Here is a 23,805-nt window from a genome sequence, read left to right as displayed (position 1 = left end):
TTTTTTTTTTAGTGTGTCTCACTGCAACAAAAAAATAGCTGAGCATTATGGTAGGTGCCTGTAGTCCCAGCTACTTGAAAGGCTGAGACAAGAGAATCGCTTAAGCCCAAGAGTTAGAGGTTTCTATGAGCTGTGACACCATAGCACTCTACCCTTGCTTTTTTGTTGCAGTTGTCATTGTTGTTCAGCTGGCCTGGGTTGGGTCCTAACCCACCAGCCTCAGGCTATGTGGCCAGCGCCCTACACACTGAGCTGCGGGCACCGCCCTGGACATAGAATTCTTAATTACAGATCACTTACCCTCAGCATGCAGATGTAGTGCCCCACCAGAGCAAGACATCTGGCATGGCATTCAAGCCCTCTAAGGCCATCTTATCGCTGACCCTTTATAAGGGATCTGGGTTTGGTTTTCATTTGGTTTTATCTCTAGTAACTTTTAAAATCATCTTTTTGTTCCTTGTACTCTGAAATGTTATGAAGGTATGTATGCCTTGATATGGACTTTTTTTCATTAATTGTGTTGGGTATTTGGCCTTCAGTTTGGAAAAATGTAGAGATTTGAGAAATTTGTATTATTTCTTTCAGAATACCCTTTTACTTTATTCTTTGTTTTTCTTCTCCCTCTCTGATCCACCAGTTAGTTGGCACTCTTTTTTTCCCCTTAAAAGTTCCTCTTTATAGCATTCTGTTCTTGTTACATGGATGTAGTATCGTCTGAGGATAAATTTGTTTGAAGGTTTTTTTTACTTCCTGTATGGGCTTTCTCTACCTTGAGTTCCCGTTATAGTATATTTGGTTTTGCCCTTCCCCAAATGTATTTTCATCCTCTATTGTCTGATTGTCTTCAAGAGTTAAGCATTAGAAGCCAACTGCAAGTGCTGAGTGCATGGGTAGATTGTTGAAGGGTAGGTGTCTCTAGGGCCAGAGGTATTGCTATCTGTAGGTCTTTTTTCTAGGTACCTTTTAGTTTCTCTAGAAAAGGGTCTGATAGTCTGTTGACAGAGGAATATAAACCTGACCTCTGGTGGTGCAGGGCTGTGTGGGGTGGAACTGGGCTTATCCCATGGCAGGAGGCAGACTTTCACCAGAGAGGCCCCTGTCCTGTGCCTGCCCTGTTAATACCAGTGTATCTGTCAGCGTTGTGCATGAGGTCCTGAATCTGGAACCTCATCTCCAATTTCTCTAGATGTTAGGCTGGTGGAACTGGGGAAGGAGCCAAGGCCTCCCATCTGGGATACAGGTGAGGGTCTGGGATAGCTAACTGTTTTTTACCTGGGCTTGCCAAAAAACAAACAAACAAACAAACAACCCTTCATAGTACCTGTGGCTCACTTACTAACCCTTTCCTGGGTTGTGTGGTCCAGTTGTCTTGCCATGGGCCTGTCACTGAAGTTGGCGTTTCTTTCATTTGGCCAAATCATTCGCCATTTGCTGCTTCTGTGCCACTTCCTATCCCTGTAGAGAGAAGATTTGATTGAAGGCTTCAGAATGCCACAACAGGATTAGACAGGTGAGAAAGAAGGCCTGCAAGAGAAGAAAGTGGGGCAATTTGGAAGAGGTGGAGAGCTGCTAGCAAGCAGTGCCAACTCAGGGAGGGATAGTGAGACAGAGCCGAGGCTGCCAGGCAGCCGTATGGGAACCCACATCACCTATCAGGGTACATGTGTGTCTCATGGGAATGGGCCTGCCTCAGATGTCCTGCCCACTGTCCCTGGCTGAGAGGTCTGTGGGAAGTGTGTATGATGGGGGCAGACAGTGGGTTTAGAACCAGCAGTTGGGTGATCTGCCACTTGCACTGCCACAGTGGGAGGTCAAAAAGCTCCTTTCCTTGGCCCCCCTAGACCACCTGGACCACCTCAGCCCTGTTCTTGTAGGCTGGAAGCGGCTCTCCTGTGCTCCCATGGCTCCCTCTTCCTCAAGGAAAATAGAAGAGACAGAGGTTATGCAGTGGCATATGCTGTTGCCCCTATAACCACAGTACCCATACTCTTGGCCCTCACCATTGCAGGCCTCTGTGGCTCACCTGATGTATGACCCAGACCTCCATTCCTGAGGGATCTGAGCGTGGTGGCTCACTGTGGGCCTCTGGTCCTTGGGCTGCCCAGTGGGCATCCCCTGACCCTGTTTATGTGCCTGGAACTGCTGTACTTGGGAGCTGGAGCAATCCTCACGTGAGTCCTTTGGTAGTTTTCATGGTGGAGAAGCCAAATGGGAAGCTGAAACTGTCTCCACTGTAAAATATTGCATGCTGCAGGGATGGATGGACAGTTAAAACCTCAAGACTATGGGGGCAGTGGTCCCTCTCACATCTCACTTTAACTCATTAGTGACTCTAGACCAGGGGTCCTCAAACTTTTTAAACAGGGGGTCAGTTCACTGTCCCTCAGACCATTGGAGGGCTGGACCGCGGGTCCCGGGACGAGTCGGCTGCTAAACAGGACAGGCAGCAGCGGCAAAAACACCCGGCGGGCCAGATAAATGTCCTAGGCGGGCTACATGTGGTCCGTGGGCCATAGTTTGAGGATGCCTGCTCTAGACTACCACAGGCTTAACTATGTAGCAATCTAGTTGTCATGTTACCCAGCAAAAGGGCTCATTGCCCCCTTGGCAGAAGCCAATACTGTAGCGCTAGCTTTTGAGAAAGGCTTTATTGTGAGGTCAGCCAGTAAAGAGATAGGAGGTGAAGCTCTAATCTGTTTCCCCCAGCCAGGGCCTGGGGCCAGCTTTACATACTGGAGAGGATAGTCTCTTTGGCAGAGCACTGGCAGGGCAGGTTTTGATTGGAGGGACTTCAAACAGAACCAATCATGGTAAGGCATAGGGTGGGGTTTTTATCACTGGACGTTCCTAGACAACAGACTCTTTGCTTTTAGAAGTATTGCAGCACTTAAATTCCAATATTTTCCTTCTGGGGAGTGGAGCAGGGAGGTGAGGGAGAAGGGAGGTGAGTCTCTAGTTCTAAATATTTAAAGCTGAAGGTTTTTTTCTGTGCATGCTGTGGCATCATAACTTGCAGCTTCTTAGCTCTGTTGCTACAGAAAAGCTAGACATTCTGTTATCAACAGAGTGTGGCCAGATGGGACTGCTCTGTGGGTACAGATGCCGTATAGTGTAAGAGCCAGTTAATAAGGCCTCAGGTACAGCATGTTGGTAGGGTGACCACATTCATCCATACTGATGGAAAAGAGGGTCTGAAATACTTCATTCTCACGGGCTAAACCAAGATACTCTTAAAGCACTATGTTAACTCTCCTGTCCTCTATCACAGCATGGATGGCCAGAAGAGATGTGACCAGACTCCATTTATGACCTGGCCTCACAAACTCCTTGAATGAAGGAGGCAGGTGATGCTTGGGGGTCTTTGGGGTTCAGTGTCCACTTAGAATTTGTATATAGTCATCCTCAAAATGTCTGGCTCGTCTCCTTTCTCAGTGTCTGCCACTTGAGTAAATGGCCATACATACCTGTGGGGAAGGAACAGGGAAAGCGAATAGTGGACACTTGTCACAATGCACAAGATCCTTCCTCCTGGGTCAGCTCCTCAGACAGAACGTCTGGACCTGGGAACCAAGAAGGCAATGGTGAAGGTCAGCCTTGCCCCTTGCTCTTGCCTCTTGCCAGGTGCAGTTGCCGCTATTGTTGCCCAGAGGGGACCAGGCCTGGTCGTATTCCCATTTCCATGATCTCTGGGAGTTGAGCCTCCAAATTGAGATGTCATTTGGATCTCCACTCTCATTTCTTGTTTTTTGTGTTATTGATGGTTTTCAAGATTTGAAGGGGCACAGCTGTCTTTATTCTGCCATCTTCACCAAAGTGTTGGAAGCTGAGTCTGGATATCTGAGCTGACTAGAAAGAGTTCAATGTGGGCAAGGGTCTTCAGAGTCCCAGACTCCATTAACTGCTTCCCAGTTGGGGGACCCGGAGCCCTGAACGTCCATTTTTGTGTGTGTGTGTGTGTGGCTTTCTAGCAGATGGCAGTAAAGTGTGTTGTTCCAACAGACTGGACAGATGGAAGGTCTTGAGATGTGCATTCAAAGGATGGCCTGTTTAGGTGGCTCCTCCCATGGCTGCATTTGCCCTTGATGGGCCCCAGGCTGCTCTGTCCTCCTTGGTCATGCGATTGTACTGTCAGTTGTAGTCCAGCTCGGACTTCAGGGACTGCTGCATGGTAAAGCATATGCATTTCAAAGCTTTTAAAAATCAGCCTCCTGAAAAGAAAGTCTCTGTCAGGTCCCCACTGACAGCATGAGGAGGGTCTCTCTCAGCCTCCCCTGCCAGTACTGAGTGTTGCCCTCTTTTCATCATGGCCACATCGGAGATTCAAAATACTTCCTTGTCGTTTGGGTTTTTTGGGTTTTTTAAAATTTTTTGTGAGGTTGAGCATTATTTTGTCTGTTAGTAATTTTGTATTCAAAAATGCTAATTCTTAACATTCTTTGATTTAAAAAAAAAGAAAACTAGGAAGTAAATTGGTTTGTTTGGTCTTCACTCCATTACGGACTCCTGACAGAGGAGAGGCCCTGGGTGGAGTCACTGCTTTCCTGGCTGTCCTCCATGTGGAGTGCCAGGAATGGATAAGGGGGCCCAGCCCATCTCATCTGAGGTCTCTCCCAGGGTCCTGAAGTGGAATGGAGGTGCTGGGGGCCTGGTAAGAGGTTTTCATTGCATTTTTAAATATTATTTATGGTTTAATTTTTACTGAATACAGGAATTTTAGAAAAAGGATTTAGTAGTATTGAAACATAATTATAGCTGCTGTCAATTTGTTATGGGCTTTGTGTCTATTAATTTCACAACTGTCACTGTCTCAGGCATATCTGCAACCCTCTTGTGGCCCATCAGCTCGGCATTTGGGGGACAGTCTGGCACTGGGCAGTTTTATAGAACCTGCAGGGTCACACTAAAGCACCCCCTAGTGCAGCAGTAGCCTGGCAGTGCAATGGTGCAGCTGCACATTTGCATAATCTTATGAGAAAAAAAGATATGGATATTTAGAAGTCACAGTTTGAGTCTGCAGGCTAGAGTTCATAGGCAAAAGTCAAATTCCTGTGGCCTGAGGAAGAAGTTGGAGTATGAAGGGTCAGCTGGAGGGAAGGCCCTTACATTAGGCAGGAAAAGCTGCACACGTTGTTTTGTGGCATTAAAAGAGCAGTGAGGTATAATGTATGCGTTCAGCCACCGTGTGCAAGGCATGCTGCCACCCTGCTGTCACAGAGTCAGCTCTAGGGACAAAAAGAGGTGTGGGAACCAAAAGAAGAGCAAGTTGTTTGACCGTGGCACATACAGGCTATGGAGATGCAACACAGGTGATATGGTAGGGACTGGTGAGTCCCTATGGGGGAGGGAAGAGTTGAGATCAGTGATCAGGGGCTGCTCCTTCTAGGAGAAAATAATGCATGGAAGGATTCTAGGGTCAGAGGATGCTAGACCTGTGCTTTCCAGTATGGTAGCCACTAGCCACATGAGGCTCTTGAGCAGTCAGATGTATGTAGCTCTTCCAATAATCCTAAAATATATACTGATCTTCAAAGACTCTACCAAAAACAGGATGTAAACTTGTCAGTAATTTTTTATGTTGATTATATTTTGGAGTGATAATGCTATGTATATATTGCAGTGGTTTTCAGCCTTCCTAATGCCTCCTAATGCCATGACCTTTAATACAGTTCCTCATGTTGTGGTAACCCCCAACCATAAAATTATTTTCGTTGCTACTTCATAACTGTAATTTTGCTACTGTTATAAATCGTAATGTAAATATCTGATATGCAGGATGTATTTTCATTGTTACAAAGGGGTTGCGACCCCCAGGTTGAGAACCACTGATAATATTGGGTTAAGTAAATACACTTTATTAATACAATTTATTTCACCTGTTTTTGTTCACACTTTAACTTGGCTACTAAAAAAGGTAAGTTACACACATGGTTCATATGACATTATTTATTAAACAGCACCCTCTGCACTGACAGTGAGTGTGAGGACCTCAGTGGAAGGGAACAGGCGGGTAGAGGAAGACGGGGTTGAGTGAGGGGTGGCAGGCTGATGGCAGGGCCTGGGAGGCCGTGAGAAGGGGCCTGAGAAGCTCTCCGAACGTTTTAAGCAAAGGAGAGTCATGAAAGTTTCCATGCTGGGATGAGGAGAATCTCTTTAGGCTGATTTGTATTAGTTTTGATTTGAATTTCCCCAAATTGCTGCAGAATCCCAGAATTCCTAACAGTCCTCTCTACACTTTCATGTACTTCAGTAGTCACTGGCATCACACACCCTTCCCAGTGGGAAATAGTTTGTTTAGTGTGCTTTGCTCATTTTGTTCATTTAAAACTTTATTTCTAAGGATTTAAAGCCCAGCAACATTGTAGTGAAATCGGACTGCACCCTTAAGATCCTTGACTTTGGCCTGGCCCGGACAGCATGCACCAACTTCATGATGACCCCCTATGTGGTAACACGGTACTATCGGGCACCAGAAGTCATCCTGGGGATGGGCTACAAAGAGAACGGTGAGTACAGACACCCCTGGAAGAGGCTGTGGTGTCTGAAAGATCTCTAGTAGCCATCACTAGTTTTTTCTCTTCCCTTTGAACTGTATGAAGTATAATACAGTATAATAGTCCATAGATAAGAAATAATTTTGTATTTCCATTGATTAAAATCATTCACTTTTAAAAATCCACTTTTGAGATCAACTTTTTGAACTTCTCATTGAAGTATAACATACAGAAAAGCACACAGGTCTGGAGCACATAGCTTGATATGTGCACACCCACAGAACAAGTAGCACCAGGGCCTACTTAGGTCCCCTCCTGGCCTTATCCCTTGCAGGTGGCCATTATCCTGATTTCCAGCCCCAGAAATAGGCTTTGCTTGTTAGTCTACTTGTGTTTTTGAAATTGATATAAATGGATTAATGCAACATGCTATTGTGTAAAATTGGGTATTTTTTTAGCATCACAACTTAGCTTATTCTAGCAATATCAGAGCTCTTTCAAATTTAGCTTTTAATGAATGTGTTGAAAAGAACTGAATTATATTTACTTATTTAAAAAAAGACTAAAAGTTTTCCTAGGTCATCTGAAATGAGTTTTGCTTCAGGGTTTGCTTCATAACTCATACTCCCACTTTTAGAGGCACAGCTCTGTTTGTTTCCCATAGTAGGGAGAGACAATTAGATCCTCTGTTAACTTCTCCCTACCCCTTGCCCAGTGGGGTACTTAGATAGCTCTACCTGCACTGTCTGAGGTCTAATGCCCAGCTAGGGACCTCAGAGATGAGAGTAGTTGCCATGGAAGCCAGGCCCCCTCTGATGAGCCTCCCTTAGAGCCCAGCCAAGCAAGACATTCCCTTACTGAGTGCTGTTGCCTCTCTGACGTGGCAGTTTAGAAAATGATCATTCTGAAGGTGTTGTGTCAGTATTTACCAAAGCTCCCACTGACAAGCTGGTGAAGTTTACTGGGTTTTCTCTGTTTGGGGGGTGGGTGTGGAGAAAGGAGATGTGGGACTCTAGCTGGTTTTTAATCACCTGATGTTTGGTAGTGGACATCTGGTCTGTCGGGTGCATCATGGCAGAAATGGTCCTCCATAAAGTCCTGTTTCCAGGAAGAGACTGTATCCTTCACAAGGAGAGACCCAGCACTTGGCCATGGAGGCTGTGGGTGGGGTGGGCATGTGGCCGACAAAAGCTTTATGTTCACAGACACTTTTTGTTTCTGGTTTTTGTTTGTTTGTTTTAAGCCGTAAAGTATTGGAATCTTTGGCACTAAAACCCCAGATTGCTGCAAACTGAAGGCTAACATAGAGGTCAGCAATCATTCATATTCTGTAAAAAGTTCACCCTTAGCTAGCAATTTATTTTTCCATGTTTGTGTGTTTAGTGCACTGTTAGAATTCCTTTTCCTCACTTTTGTTTTGTTCATGCACTTCATAATTTTATCATTTCATTTTATTTTCAGTTGATATCTGGTCAGTGGGTTGCATCATGGGAGAGCTGGTGAAAGGTTGTGTGATATTCCAAGGCACTGACCGTATCCTTCCCCGGGCCCTTGGCCCCGCCATGCTTTCTGTAGCACCAAAGGCAGTATGATCTCACCTGCATAGTTACATGAACGCTCACAAGGAAAATGTCGTAATTCATAGCAGACTGTGTTCTTAGGGGCTCTTTATTATGTTTGTTAAATTAGTGTCATGAACCAAGTGGTTCCGTTTTACATTTTCTTTTTTACTTGACTATCTAAGACAACTTTGTTGAGACCTGGAGTTAAGCTACACCAATATTGGATTTTACCAAAAAAATCTGGACACATGAAAGAAATTATTTACTCTTTAGTAAGTGTATTCTGATATTTAAATGGGCATACTATTTCATTTAGCTTATTTCTTTAACTAGGAAAGATGCTATCTAAATTTAATAGGCTCGTATGTTTGTGTGAATTAATAAACTATTTTGTTAGCTATCAATATGCATTAAAATGTTAAGTGAATAAGATTAAAATAAAAATTATGAGGAACAATATGTTATATTATTACTCTACTGACATGTTGTAGAAATTTTTTTAAAAATTCATCTTAGGGGATTGTTTTGTGACACACTCGGAAAGTCTAAATAAATATAAAATGAGAAAAGATTAATTCATACTGAGGTCAGTAAATAATATGAATGGTACAGCATAAAGGAGAGTAGTCACTATAATAGTTATAATAGCTCTCTTTCCTCATGTGGTCATTCTCCCATCTTTGATATTTTTTACCCTAACATGGTTCTTCACATATATCCTTTTCCATTTGTGTTCTAACCACTTAATTTTTCATTGGTCTTTGATTTTGTTTTTTGTTATGAAAGCTTAAATGGTCTCTATCCTTTGATAGATTGATGATTGCTTTTAAAGGAAGTCAAGCTCTGGAGTCAGTGTTTTGTGTATATTTTATGAAAGTGATTCAGGCCTTTGTAATAATTTTATAAAGTTTTTTTTTTCTAAATTCTTCACAACACAAACTTGGAATGAAAAGATTTTATTCCTCTCATTCACCTTCCTTTATGTTTTCTACATCATAGATTATATAATGAGTAAGTTAAAGATAGCATTTGATTTTGTTCTAGTAAATATTCTAGCAGTTTTCCATAGCCTTGCCTCAGATATACTTGTCTCAACCTATAAATAAGGAAGTCTTTATTTTGCAAGTGAATACAGTTAAAAAGGGAAAAGTCAAGATATTCTAATGATTAATTTAGCAGCATCTATTTAATGTTTAGTTTGTCTCAATTTGTACTCATTTTGTGACTTTCTTTGTTTTATGAATTAAGAATTGTTTTCTTCAAAAAATACCAAAATTAAAATATGAGTACTTTTTGATCTATTTTAGCAAGTAATTAAAAATTCCTCTTTACATATTAATATTTCTATGTCAGTAATTCATGGTTTTATATATAAGGCCACCTAATGTTATTCTCAAAACTCACATAGAGTTTAATATCATTTTCTTTTTTTTTTTCCAAGAGACAGGGTCTCAGGGCTGGGTGCAGTGGCTCACACCTATAATCCCAGAACTCTGGGAGGCTGAGATGAGTGGATTACCTGAGCTCACAAAGTTGAGACCAGCCTGAGCTAGAGCAAGACCCCATCTCTAAAAATAGCCAGGCATTGTGGCAGGCACCTGTAGTCCTAGCTACTTGGGAGGCTGAGGCAAGAGAATCACTTAAGCCCAAGAGTCTGAAGTTGCTGTGAGCTATGATGCTACAGCACTCTACCAGGGGGACAAAAAGTGAGACTCTGTCTCCAAAAAAAAAAAGAGAAAGAGCCTCTGTTAGTCAGGCTGGAGTGCAGTGGCATGATCGTAGCTCACTGCAGCCTCAAACTCTTGGACTCAAGTGATCCTCCCACTGTAGCTACCCAAAGCGTTGAGATTATAGGCCTGAGCTACTGTGCTTACCCACTATCAAAGAAAATTTTTAACTCTTTTAAACATTAGATTGACAATTTGGAGAATAGAAGAAGTTCCAGAATCAGACTGAAGTTAGCAGATGTTTGCCTTAGATACGTGACCTGGGGTAGAAAAGAAGTTCCTGTCCCTGCTGTGGCCTGTGAAAAGACAGGAGAAAGTTTTATCCAGGACACCTGCGTCCAAGCTCAGGCTCGTCCATGTTGCAGCTGTGCAGTCTGGAGGACTTCAGGCCTTGGTTTCTCTTTTTATATAATGAAAGGCCTGTGGTCTGCCTCACAGGGCCGTGGGAAATTAACAACAGCACTGTCTACATACACTCAGAAGGTCTGCTGGCTTGCCAGGATTATCTTTCCTCTTCCCACCGTTCTGTCATCTATAGAAATGACCCTTTATCATCAATCCAGCAGTTATTTATGAAAACCTGCCCATTTGGGGGCTCCTAGTCTAACTACATTTTAAAGGTTCCTTCTGGCTGCTGAGGTTAGGGAAGACGGTCAATGCAAGGCAGAGCAGGAAACCAGTCCAGAGTCTCACCACAGGGTGGTAGGGGTAAAGGCCAGGGAGAAGGGCTTGCTCCCTGTGTCTTCTTTGAAGCTGGACCCTTTAAAACAGTGGTTCTCAACCTTCCTAATGTCATGGCCCTTTAGTACAGTTCCGGTGGGCTGCAACCCACAGGTTGAGAACCACTGCTCTAGAGTTCAGAGAAGTCTATTAGACAGTGGGATTCAGGGGAAAGGTCTGGGATAGAGAGGTCAATGTGGGCACTATTGGTAGCATTGAATCCTCGAGTCTGGTAGCAAGTACTTGTAGAGCAAGAAGGGATGAGGACCCAGGACTAAGGATAGATGCAAAAGAGAAACATGGAAAGGAAGTGGAGAAGACACATCGATGCTGCCCTCTTCCAAGAGCACCAGGGGCCCTGAGGCTGGAGAAAAGGGGCGGAGGGAGGCTCATGCACATAAGGTAGGAGACAAGGACGGGGGCTGGCCTTGGGCTCTGTGGTGGCCGCTGGAAATCTTTTTTTTTTTGAGAGAGAGTCTCACTTTGTCACCCTTGGTAGAGTGCTGTGGCATCATAGCTCACAGCAACCTCAGACTCCTCCCAAGTAGCTGGGACTACAGATGCCATAATGCCTGGCTGTTTTTAGAGATGAGGTCTCACTCTGGCTCAGGCTGGTCTCGAACCTGTGAGCTCATGCAGTCCACCTCCCTCAGCCTCCTAAGTGCTAGGATTATAGGAGTGAGCCACCACACCCAGCCCCACATTGGCAATCTTGGTGGGAGCAGTGTTCATTGGGTGGGGATGGGAGAGGAGGGAGAAAGCTTGATGGGAGTATGCTTGAGAAAGAGTGAGAGGCTGGGAATTAGATTAGTATAGATTATTCTTCAAGAATTGTGCTGCAACAGGAGTGAAGAAATGGAGTGATAGTGGGGAGAGGGATCCAAGAGAAAGTGGGTGCTGTGTTAGCATAGGAGGAAAGCCATTATACATGGGTGGTGATGGAATAGGTCAGGAGAAAGCAAAAAATGTTGATGACATGGGAGTGAGGAGAATCGTGGCAGCTTGTCTATGGGTAGGCTCAAAGGTATGGATCTAGAGCCAGGCAGGCCATGCTTTAGCAGGGAGCCCAGATGGTTTCTCTATGGCAAATGGTGAACGGATGCTGGGCTGGAGCATTGAGGGAGTTCTGGGGGGCCTCTCTGGAGATTGACTCTGTTTTCCCAGTGAAAAGTGAGTATGGGAAAGAAGTATCCAAAGTATAAGGAGAGAGGGGAAAATGTGAAATAGGAACATAGGCATGATTCTGATTGGCATGTATGAAACAGGGGAATGAAAAAGAATTTACTAGTGATATGAATGCCAGAAACCCATTTCCTGAGTAGGTCTCTGGAAGCATAATATTTTAGAACCGAAGTCATGTGTCTGTTCTGTAGAGTATTTCATGGTGATATAAGTTCATTTTTCTAGGACATGCTGCAGTTAGTCACTTTTTTAGGCTGTTGTTTACATGATTTTTTCTGGCTTGCATTCTCCTGTGCAGTTGATTACAGATTTAGTAATCACTAAATCACAGATTTCCCCACATGTGATCCTAGTTATCCTAAGCCTAACAAGCATCCTGTGGAATAGGCAAGGCTAGTATTACCTGCAGTGTATGAATAGGGAAGTTGGCCCAAGGGAGATTGACTTCCCTACACATTCCAAGTGCTTAGTGCACATTGAGTCTGAGACCCAGGGCATATACTTTGAAAGGAAATAAAATGTAATGACTAGGTATGTCAGTGCTAGTTGGCTTGATCAGTGCCAAGTAAAGCAGAATATCATCTGAAAACTGTCATTGCTTAGTCTAAGTACAGTTACAGAAAGGGATGTGGTCCCCTGGCAAAAGACTAAGCTGAGGCTCAGAAAGCCTTCTGCTTCACCTCATCACACCTGGTCAGCCACCCATAGGGCTTCACTTCCCCAGCTGTAGGCTTAGGAGGTTAGACAGGTCCCGAAGGGGTTCTCGTGTTCCTCTCATTTAAGTGTGACTCTAAGATAGTACTAGAACAAAAACAAATTTCAATTTGCTTATGTAATGTTTTTCTAATTTCATATTTCATCGTTTCTGTCATAGGTATTCTTAGTTACAAGATTTAACTTTATTTTGAACTATAATGGGAAGGCATATATAGGCACAACAGCATTGATTTAATAAACTATGATTATAGTTTATAAGGATTCAGAGTGTAGGAGTTTTTAAAAATAGTCTAACTTGGCTCGGCACCTGTGGCTCAAGCGGGTAAGGCGCCAGCCACGTACACCTAAGGTGGCAGGTTTGAATCCCCAGCCCGGGCCTGCCAAACAACAATGATGGCTGCAACCAAAAAATGGCCAGGCGTTGTGGTGGGCGCCTGTAGTCCCAGCTACTTGGGAGGCTGAGGCAGGAGACTCGCTTGAGCCCAGGAGTTGGAGGTTGCTGTGAGTGTGATGCCATGGCACTCTACCCAGGCGGATAGCTTGAGGCTCTGTCTCAAAAAAAAAAAAATAGTCTAACTTGGGAACCTAAACCTAATTTGAATATTATTTCAGTTTCTGCTGACCCATTTGGGTGGCCTACCTAATTGCTTCTTGATAGGTAGAAATATAGCCTTTCTTCAAATGATGCTACTGCATGTAATATGAATATAAGGCATTTCAGTTGTATTTTCCTCAAGAAATCTCTTAGATATTGATCAGTGGAATAAAGTTATTGAGCAGCTAGGAACACCATCAGCAGAGTTTATGAAGAAACTTCAACCAACTGTAAGAAATTATGTAGAAAACAGACCAAAGTATCCTGGAATCAAATTTGAAGAACTCTTTCCGGATTGGATATTCCCATCAGAATCTGAACGAGACAAAATAAAAAGTAAGATATCCTTTTTTCTTTATACTTGTTTTTATATTATAATTCAGGTGAAGCTTTTACTTTTTTAGGTGAACACGGTTGGACTCCTGAAATAAAGTCATTTACAGGCTAGAAATGTGATAAACATGCTTATATGAAGCCTCCAAGAAGAGAAAGCCTAAAGCCTTGAGTCCTCCTCTGTAAGATGGCTTAACTGAAGCCTTTGGCCAAAATAAAAATAATCAGATCAGTCTGAAAGACTCTTAACGTTATAATTATAGCATTTGGAACTCAAAAAGTTTTCAGATATAAAGAACACTTGAATACAGATTTTAGAGTCAAAAACATGATAATTTTATGAAATTATCATGTGTTTCTGCACCCTTCAGAGGTGTGACTGCTTACGGAAGAAGAAGAGATTTGTTTCTGTTCATATCCAGGTAAGCTGTACCTTAGTTAGAAAAGCTGCAATCTTCTCTTTGCCCATACATGTTGTGACTAATCAGCAAAACCTAGGTGAGCCTTATATTTAACTATGTTATTGAACTTGGTTTTTTCCTAACTATGTATCTCTAGATAAAAAAATAGAAGTGAAAAAAAAAAAACAAAAATAAATAAAAATAAAAACCAGAAGTGTGTGTTAACAACATTGTATGAGGTAGGCTAAGCAGAGGCATCCATAAAATGTTTTCTACTATTGAAATGTAAGATTATTGTGTGGTTTTAAAAGTCTATTCTAGGCGGCACCTGTAGCTCAATGGGTAGGATGCCAGCCACATACAGCTGGGCTGGTAGATTAAAACTCAGCCTGGGCCTGCTAAACAACAATGACGATTGCAACAAAAAAATAGTTGAGTGTTGTGGTGGGCGCCTGTAGTCCTAACTACTTGGGAGGCGGAGGCAAGAGAATCGCTTAAGCCTAAGAGTTGGAGGTTGCTTGAGCTGTGATACCATGGCAGTCTAGGTGACAGCCTGAGACTCTGTCTCAAAAAGAAAAAGTCTATTCTCATTTCACTTTGGTGTGACATAGTGGTGTGCACTTTGGTGCACACACTCGGCGACACCATGCTCAGCTCAGCTCTTGCTGCCTTCCTGGCTGTGGTTTCTCACCTCTGGATCTGTCCAGACACTGGCCTGAGGCTGCCTAGTGCCCTCCCATGTTTTTCCTTCCCTCGCAGATCCCTAGGTCCAGAGATATAAACCACATCTGAAAGCCTGGTTTATCATGGAAGTATTTGATTTTCTCTTAAAAGTTTTTGTATTCTATTGATCAGGAACCTATCAAACATTTCTCAAAGTTAACGTATCTTCATTCTAGCTGTGCGATGTGCTATCACATTTAGTTCCTTATTGTGTGATTTTCTTTGTTTCCAATTAACAACATTAGTTTATTAATCTAATACCTATTTCTATCCTAGCAAGTCAAGCCAGAGATCTGTTATCAAAAATGTTAGTGATTGATCCTGACAAGCGGATCTCTGTAGACGAGGCCTTGCGTCACCCCTATATTACTGTTTGGTACGACCCCACTGAAGCAGAAGCAGTAAGTATTGATTCTTAGATATACTACACGTTTGTGGAGGCAGGGCCATTATTTCCTTGGATCTTCTGTCTGTTAGTCCAGAATGGCTACATCAGGATCGCAAGTTCTAGATTTTAGAGCTCCTGATTACAAAAAGTCTATGTTTTCTAGGACCTGGGTCACTGCCCCCCCCCCCCCCCCGGGGATGAACATGCTCATGCTATGGTGATATGGTTGTGTCCATTTACACAAATGCTGATGTGTGATAATAATTTATTAGGTATCCTTTCTGTTCCTGGCACTGTGCCATGGGCTTTGATTAAATCTTCTTGTTTAGACCACCTAATCAGAGAGACTCAGCAAATTGCTGAAAATCATGAGTCTGTTTATCCCTCCCAAAAGGCATTGGTGCTTCCTCTGTTACCCCCAAGGGGCTTCCACTCTGAGGTTGGTGCCCGTGTGTGAATGATCATTTACTATAAGTGAAGTGACTACAGAGTGGCATGCTTATTTTATGTCACTGGCAAAACACATTTTTATGTGATGGCCTAGGGTTTAACTATCATTCTAACATTGTTTTATATAAAAAGTCCAATTTATAAGCAGACTTTTGAAATAAATCCACTTATCATTTGGGGATTGGGAGTTCTAATGTGAAGAAATGTAAATTAGAGGTATATTCTAGAAAGCACTGCACCTTCCGTAGTTGCTCATAGTGTGGAGCTTTAGAAAGCAGCTTGTGATTATTAATGTATGATTTCATTTGGGAAGGTGTCTTCAGAGTGTTTTTGAGGTCATTAAGACTGTAACAGGGCAGTGCCTGTGGCTCAGTGAGTAGGTCGCCAGCCCCATATACTGAGGGTGGTAGGTTCAAACCCAGCCCCAGCCAAACTGCAATAAAAAAATAGCCGGGTGTTGTGGTGGGCGCCTGTAGTCCCACCTACTTGGGAGGCTGAGGTCGGAGAATCACCTAAGCCTAGGAGTTGGAGGTTGCTGTGAGCTGTCATAGTATGGCACTCTACCAAGGGCAACAAAATGAGACTCTGTCTCAAAAAAAAGGAAAAGACTATAACAGCTCTCTTTTTTTGGTTACTTTTTCTGCAATTATTTTGATTCTGAAACTGATGTCATGTCACACTCATGACAAAAATCTTTAATAAACTATGTATTGAATGAACTATGTCCGTATCATAGACTAAAAATCTTCTAAGTGATTTTACTTGTTTTTATGCCTCATTATTTTTTGAACTGTTGACTTTGCATCTGATTTAATTTTAGCCACCACCTCAAATTTATGATGCCCAGTTGGAAGAAAGAGAACATGCAATTGAAGAATGGAAAGGTAAAAAGAGAGCTCTTTCTGATCCTTATTTGTGACATTTCGTGCAATCCTATAAAGCAAAGGCTTTTCACTTTTTGACAACAGCCCTTTGGGAAGGGCAAGAGACCCTACAGTCCATTTATGCTTTCCCTACCTTTCCAACAGAAAAAGAACTTGAAGGTAACAGAATTAGAGAGGAACATGTATGAATTTCTTACCATTTCCTTCAAGAAAGCAAATAGGGTTTTTTCACATAACTTTACATTTTCAAATATTGGTTTGTAAACTGAACTTAGTAATTGTTTCATATTTATCTTGATCACGTGTTGCAAATTGTCAGGTAACCCTAGTTCACAGGCAGAGCATTACCTAGAAAGTTCCCTGCATGAGCTAAAATTAGAAGCCAGGATTGGGGGTCCTGTGAACTTGTACCTGTTTTTTAAGACATATATATATATGTTTTAAAATTTTGTTTGGGGGGAATTTTAGATCAAAAAGAGTGAATGGGTATTATTTCCACTATAAGATTAATCAAACCACAACAAACTAAGCCCATGAAGAAGAGGTTGAGAAAAACTGAAGTTGAAGCCACAAAAAGACTTAGATATGTAGAGTTATTTCTGGCTAGTCTGGAGAGGCTCATAGCCCAAATATGGGTGCTGATTACATTTGAAGAACAAGTAATGATTGGAGAGAAACACATTCAAATGGGCATGAGGACATCCAGTCTTTCTATATTTTATTCATTTGTTTATTTTTATTTATTTTTTTTCTTTGAGGCAGAATCTTGCTCTGTTGCCCTGGGTAGAATACCATGGTATTATCATAGCTCACAGCAACCTCAAACTCTTGGGCTCAAGAGTTCCCTTTGCTTCAGCCTCCCACGTAGCTGGGACTACAGGCGCCTGCCACAATGCCCAGCTAGTTTTTCCATTTTTAGTAGAGATGGGATCTCGAGCTTACTCAGGCTGGTGTCAGACTTCTGAGTTCAAGCAATCCAGAGTTTGGCATCTCAGAGTGCTAGGATTACATATATGAACCACCACACTTGGCCTAGAATATCCAGTCTTTTAAAATGTTCTCTGAAAGCCCCTCCACTCATTCTTTCCTCTTTGTAAAACCCCCTTGTGGAATCAGAAGAACCACGCTGCATTTTTTGCTACCTTTATAATTGAAAAGATATAATGGATCAAAACATGAATATTTTGGTCCAGGTAGAGAGTATTACTGAACTGACTATATATCAGAATTAAAAATAACACTGTCACGGTGCCCTTGGAGTGATTCCAATTGATTTGGAAGCAGAGTTTAGAAGTGCAGAAAAACTGATTAAGCTTTTTAACCTGCATTTTGTTTGAAGAGCTAATTTACAAAGAAGTAATGGATTGGGAAGAAAGAAGCAAGAATGGCGTTGTAAAAGATCAGACTTCAGGTTAGTGATTGCTTTAATAGTTTGACTATATGATATTTTTCTTTGCCTGTTCAATTTTTACAAATGGCAACCATGTGTTAAACTCAAGTCTGGCAGGTGTTGGGTTTGAAAACCACTGCACAAAACAGTCTCCCTTGTTTGGTAGTAGTGGTAGCCAACATTTTACTGATGTGCCAGGCACCAAACTGTGTTTTTTGAACATTCTTGTTTCATCCTTGCAAAAACTGCTGTTCGCTTTATTTATAGATAAGGACATTGTATTGAAATGCTTTTCAATGGGCCTGGCTCTTTTTGTTTTGGTCCCACCCAGTTAAAAAAAAAATTAATACAAATCTAGATAAAATGGAATTAGGTTTTCTTTTGAGAAAATTTTTCATATCATTCATCCTTCCATTTCCTACTTGATCTACCTTGTGGTAGAAGCCTCAGGACTAGGTAACTAAGATTATGAGATATTCTCATTTTAGTGGTAGTAACCTGTATCTGCAGGATTCTCCCTATTTACTAAATGAAAGTCTTAAGTTTTATTTATTTTCTCACTTTCCCACTGGAAAGCCTGTGCATGCATACACACATGCAGGGAAGTGACAATCATACAGCTTACTTTTTATTCTTGAATTTTATATTCAGCATATGATGTGTGTCAGCATCTAGAGATTATATAACTCTCAGCAGGAATTTAGGTGCTTGTTAACTAAGCACAAATTTAACACTGCAAACAATCTTTGAATGCCTGCATATTTTATTTTTGTTCAAACCAGACTAAAATATGGACAGTAGGAAATAGGATAGTTTCATTTGTATTAAAAGATTAAAATATCCATTTTCTGTATTCATAAAACAGAATGTACAAAGAGCCACTAAATTTTTTCCTTTTTGTAGTATGCAGTCTTTATTTTATTTACTGCAAAAGATTTCTTTGAACATTGATGCTTTTTTTCTATAGATTTTGTGTTTATGTTACAATTGTTATAATTCAAGTATCTGATGACACTTGAATCCTATCCATGCTTTAGCCTTTTGTGATACTGAGTTTTAGGATAAATTTGGCAATATTTTTTGGTGTCTATTTGAAAACCAGCAGGGATTTCCCTAAGTAGTTAACACAATTATACATACACACATACATGTTTACTCACTGGGAAGAAAAGAATGTTTCAGGGAAAAATTCCAAATGTACAGTTGACTAACTTCTTGTTTTTACTAACGGTTAGGATTGGGGAACTGGGAAAGGACAGAGCTGAGTAATGGCCTAAAGTCTCATTGCCTGGATTTGCAGCAATGTCATGCCTCAGATTTTATTATATTTGGTTTTCTTAGCACAGATGCAGCAGTAAGTAGCAACGCCACTCCTTCTCAGTCGTCATCTATCAATGACATTTCATCCATGTCCACTGAGCAGACACTGGCCTCAGACACAGACAGCAGTCTCGATGCGTCGACGGGACCCCTTGAAGGTTGTCGATGATAAGTTAGAAATAGTGAACTTGTCATCGTTGAAGGAACTTTCAGTTCCATGGGCCTGAAATGCTTGGGAGTTGATGGAACCAAATAGAAAAACTCCATGTTCTGCATGTAAGAAACACGATGCCTTGCCCTACTCAGATCTAAGAGGACTGCCTGCTTATCCTATAAAGTGAAGCAGATTATGTCTGAAGAAAAAAAGTACAAGCCACACTTTTAGAGATTTTGTTCAAAGTCATTTCAGGTGAGCAGTTAGAATAGGTGAATATTTTTTAAGTTGTGTGGTAATAGCAGTGACAATTTCTCATCATCCGTAACTATTGGGACTTACATGCATGTGACTACAAATGCTTGCTTGGGCTTGCCCACATAACACTTTGGAAATCAGTATTTAAATGCCAAATAATATTCCAGGTAGTGCTGCTTCTAGAATTATCTCTTAATCCTCTTAAGTAATTTGATGTCTGTTCATAAAAAAATAGATTTATGTATATTAATTGGCCATCATCCTGTTACCACGTCTTATCCTCTTTCATGGTATGATTTATACTCTTTTATTTTTCAGATGGAATTGAGTAAATATATTTAATAAATTAAAAGTATAGCTTTTCTTAAATTTATGATGTTTGGGGCTGAGAATTATCATTGCTACAACAGTGATTAATTGTTTTCTCTGAATCATCTAGACCGGGATGATCAGACGTTCAGCTTTACTGCATGATAGAATTTTAAGTTTTGTTTTATGCTGCTTAAGACATATATACCTTTGAAATCCTATCTACCTTATCTCCTTTTTTTCTTAGTCTTCTGTACTTATTACTATTTTAAATGCTGCCTAGAACTTTACCTTCTTCATTAGGCACATAACACTCCAACGCAATGATATGACAGCAGATGGATTTCTGAATTCATTGCCTATTGTTAGAGTAGAATTTTACTGTAGATCACTACAGGTCATTGAAGTCGTTCCCTAACTGCTTCCTTCCTTTGCCAGAGCCTGGCCTGGGTCCTGGCCTTACCTTCCCTTGTTAAAGGTGATTTCACAAGGCAGCATTTCCCTTGCCAAGACCATATCCTTGCTCAGTTTTATTTCTTCACTGAAAGAAACAAGATAAATTCCTCTTTCATCTGTTGCAGGAGGCTCGGCTGATTCAGAATGCTTGTTTGCTATTGTTGTTTCCCATTGTGTAGAAGCATTTCCTTTTCCTAAGGGAAATCCATGAAAGCTCTGGGAAAACTCTTCAGAAGGATATGAAGGAAATACTCTAAAGAGTAGTGATTAACTATTGAATATTTTCTGATTTAAAATTGCTCACCTGAAATTGATACTTTCAGACTTTATGCTATGGAAATTATTCAAAATTCATTAAGATACTGAGTATTTAAGTGTTACTGCAGAAATGGAGTTATAATGATCACGTTTTGCCTACCTATGCTCATAGTGTTTCTTCCCTTGAGCTTATTTTGTTACCAATTCATATCTTGTGTTCAATTATTTTTGGAAGCTATTTGATCAACATTCTATAGAATGTGTTCAGAGGAGGAAATTTAATAAGAAAGTTTATTATAAATATCTAAAATATATATGGTTGTCTCTGCACCAGTTATATCTTATGGTTGGTCATATCACTGGAAATTGGAACCCTTGATGAACAAAATTAATACTGAAATAGGAATAGTTACATATTGTGTCATTTAGACACGTTCAAGTACAAAATGGTAATAATAACATGGATTGAGGCAGAAGCACCTGTTATATGGCTTGAGATTATTTTAGTCTTGGAGGCCTAATAGTTTAGTTAAGAAAGTTATCACTACATACATTTAAACATCTTAAAATGGCCTTCTCTCTAATACACATTAAGGAAAGGGAGAGTTTTAAAAACGCATTGTCTGCCCTACATGTTGTAAATGCTGATGCCAAGGGGTTGTTAAGTCCCCACCTACAAGGAGATGTGTAAGTGGAGCAGGGTGCCCCATAGATTGGCTGTCTGCTCACTCATTCTGTGTGCATCCAGTGAGCTTGCTGTCAGGGATGGAGCCCGTGATGGTGTGATAGGGTCTTCTGCCAAGGCTACCTTCTATCAGGTGGAGGCAAGTGCACATAGGACAGGCCACAGGCTCCATGAAAATACCTCACCCCAGTTTCAGGGTTCTTCCTCCTCAGCCTCAATTTGCCAGGGTCCTGGTGCAATGCAAATGATTTCGAACTAATCTCTATGGAGAAATGCTGATGACAGATAAAGAATTGAAAAATGTGCTCAACTTTTTCATCTTTTCTATTTTATTTTTGTAATTTATATTGTACACAACCCGGGAAGTAACTATTTTGGACATGTATTTTTATAAACCAGGTAATTTATTATTATCCTGGAATTTGGACTAGGTTTGTTTTATTTGTTGGATTAGTTTTCAGTCAAAAGGAAATGACTGTCTCCCCTATGTCTGGATCTTAATTTCAAGTGCAGGTTCCAAAGAGCAGACAGTTCTATCAGAGTAGGAAAGCAGTCTAGAAACACCAGCTGCACACATTGAATAAGCTTTGGGCCTGGAGCTGGGAACAGGAATCTGCTCTGATCTTTGGGATATGAAACTCAGAACCTAGTGCTGAAAGGAGAAAGCCCTCCCAGGGTCTGTTGCTGATACCCATAGTCCATGTGAAAACACTGAATGTGGGGTACTGGTGTGACCGGATTTAATGCCATATATGTCGTGAGTCCATCTGGTTGATTTCTAATGTAATTCTTCTGGTATTTCTTACTGGTAATAAATACAAAGTGTGACCTTTCAGATTGCATATCTCAAAAGTAACATTGCCTAATGTTTTATAATAAAATATATTATGTGTGTTTCGATTGGTGAAAATAATACAGACTACACTTTAAAAGAGAAGTGTATAGCATGCTCAATTTTTGTGTGTTTTTAAGTGACAGTTGACTGTATGTTTCTACATTGCCATCTCTGATTACAAATTTAACATGAACATGGGTAGCTATTGAAGTGTCATGATTTCAATCAATATTAGCAAATGTTTTCACACTGAAAGTCAAAAACATTACATTTCAGTTAGTTCTCTTACTGAAAATATTCGGCAAATTCCTGAATCTTAAGTTTTCAAAAGCAATGGCAATAATTTTGACTTGAAAAACATGCAAATATAAAATCAATTTTGGGAGTATTAGCGGTACTGTTTTCTCATGAGATATGGCTGGGAGAACTCACCAATCAATCTTTATTTGCATTATTTAAATCCATTAATGGTACTTGTGGTTTTTGTGCATGGGGGAAGCCACTTTCATCTTGATTTTCTTTTGGAGGTATTTTAGGATGTTTGATACTTAAAACTATAGGAGTAGAAAGGCTATAAATGGCTCACTGTCTTTTCTCTGTTATAAAAGAACTAGAATCTTTTCAGATAGATGATTTCAGTCTTATTTTTAAAGGTCTCTGGGCAAGGAAGATGCTTCTCTTGATACTAGGCTGGGTTCCATTTCTCCATCTTACCCCATTCCCTATTTAACTGTAGACAGCACTAAAGTACTTTTATTTATTGAATAAAATAGTTCACATTGATGGGGTGGGGGGTTTGGGGAGGAGGGAAGGTGCTAATATTTCAAAATAACTCCGTAATTAGCTATTTGATGTGCTGAAGATTCTGTAATTAGCTACTGATGTTGTGCTGAAACTACTTGTGTGAACTTAAGCATATGATTACTTTTGACAACAAGGCTGTTCTTTGATATTTTTTGTTTTAATGGAGAAAGTTGATGACAGAATCAGTAATAACAGTGACAGAGCAGTCAGTCACATCTCCTTGCAGCTGAATGGCCTCTGAATCTTTTGTCCACAAGTCTCGGTTGTAAGAGAGGGAAATCTTTACCCTGAGCCTGACACTGGTAATGTTCTTATCTGATGAGAAAAAGAAGATAGGGACTTAATTCCAGTGAACTGGATTGTTCCCATCATTCCTTCCATATGGAATTCGGGTATAAAATGGGAACAGTATGGAAACAGATACCATTAAATGCATCTCTTAATCTCACAGTAATAATTCTGTGCTGAACTTTGAAAGAAATTCTTTTACCTAAAACCTATTTTAAATTGTTGAAATTGTTAAACCCTATTTTAAATTGTTGATTCCCCAGAAATATTTTCTCCCCTCCTCCCCAAAACTCCCTGTGATTTTCTTATAATTTTTGTTGGTATGCTCTAAAGTTAATTTCGTGTAGAGTGGAAATGGACAGAGGTCTCTAGTTCCTGCCCCTAGAAATCAAGCTGAAGAATTCTTACAGCTGGCCACCCACCCTCTGCTCACATGGTTTTCATGAAGGGAATTCCCTTTCCACTGGCGCTTTGTAGTTTGACTGTTAGTATGTCCTTCCTTCCTTTTTTTTTTTTTTTTTTTTTTGACAGAGTCCTACTCTGTCGACCTGGGGTTGAGTGCCATGGCATAGTTCACAGCAACTTCAAACTCTTGGGCTCAGGTGATTCTCTTGCCTCACCTTCCCGAGTAGCTGACACAATACCTAACTGTTTGTAGAGATGGGGTCTTGCTCTTGCTCAGACTGATCTCAAACTCCTAAGCTCAAGCAACCCACCCTATCCTAGCCTCCCAGGGTGCTAGGATAACAGTTGTGAGCCACCGCACCTGGCCTAGAATATTATTTCTTAAATGAATCTGCCTTTTATAACTTCCACGCATGGGTCCTAGACTTTTCCTTTGGGTGAAATAGAGCAAGTCTGGCCCTTTTTAAATA

General features: G+C 41.0%; 1 protein-coding gene across 3 annotated transcripts in view; it reads left to right on the top strand.

The window, feature by feature from the left end:
• MAPK9 (mitogen-activated protein kinase 9) overlaps window positions 1-19,659 on the top strand; it is a 60,086-nt gene extending 40,427 nt beyond the window's left edge. The window contains exons 6-12 of one of the 3 annotated variants that reach the window (XM_003799160.3): window positions 6,338-6,503; window positions 7,953-8,024; window positions 13,148-13,330; window positions 14,728-14,852; window positions 16,110-16,173; window positions 17,513-17,584; window positions 18,910-19,659. In XM_003799160.3, the coding sequence (XP_003799208.1) occupies window positions 6,338-6,503; window positions 7,953-8,024; window positions 13,148-13,330; window positions 14,728-14,852; window positions 16,110-16,173; window positions 17,513-17,584; window positions 18,910-19,052 (825 nt within the window). In that variant the 3' untranslated portion in view covers window positions 19,053-19,659. Of the gene's footprint in view, window positions 1-6,337; window positions 6,504-7,734; window positions 7,773-7,952; window positions 8,025-13,147; window positions 13,331-14,727; window positions 14,853-16,109; window positions 16,174-17,512; window positions 17,585-18,904 lie in introns of those variants that run through there. The other 2 variants (XM_012810993.2, XM_012810994.2) reach the window with 2 other exon arrangements.
• The last annotated feature ends 4,146 nt before the right edge of the window (window positions 19,660-23,805 follow it).

The sequence above is a fragment of the Otolemur garnettii genome, unplaced genomic scaffold (genome assembly GCF_000181295.1).
Source record: "Otolemur garnettii isolate 467f Iridium unplaced genomic scaffold, OtoGar3 scaffold00146, whole genome shotgun sequence".
NCBI classification, from domain to species: Eukaryota; Metazoa; Chordata; class Mammalia; order Primates; family Galagidae; genus Otolemur; species Otolemur garnettii.
This window is presented reverse-complemented; position numbering and strand designations above follow the sequence as displayed.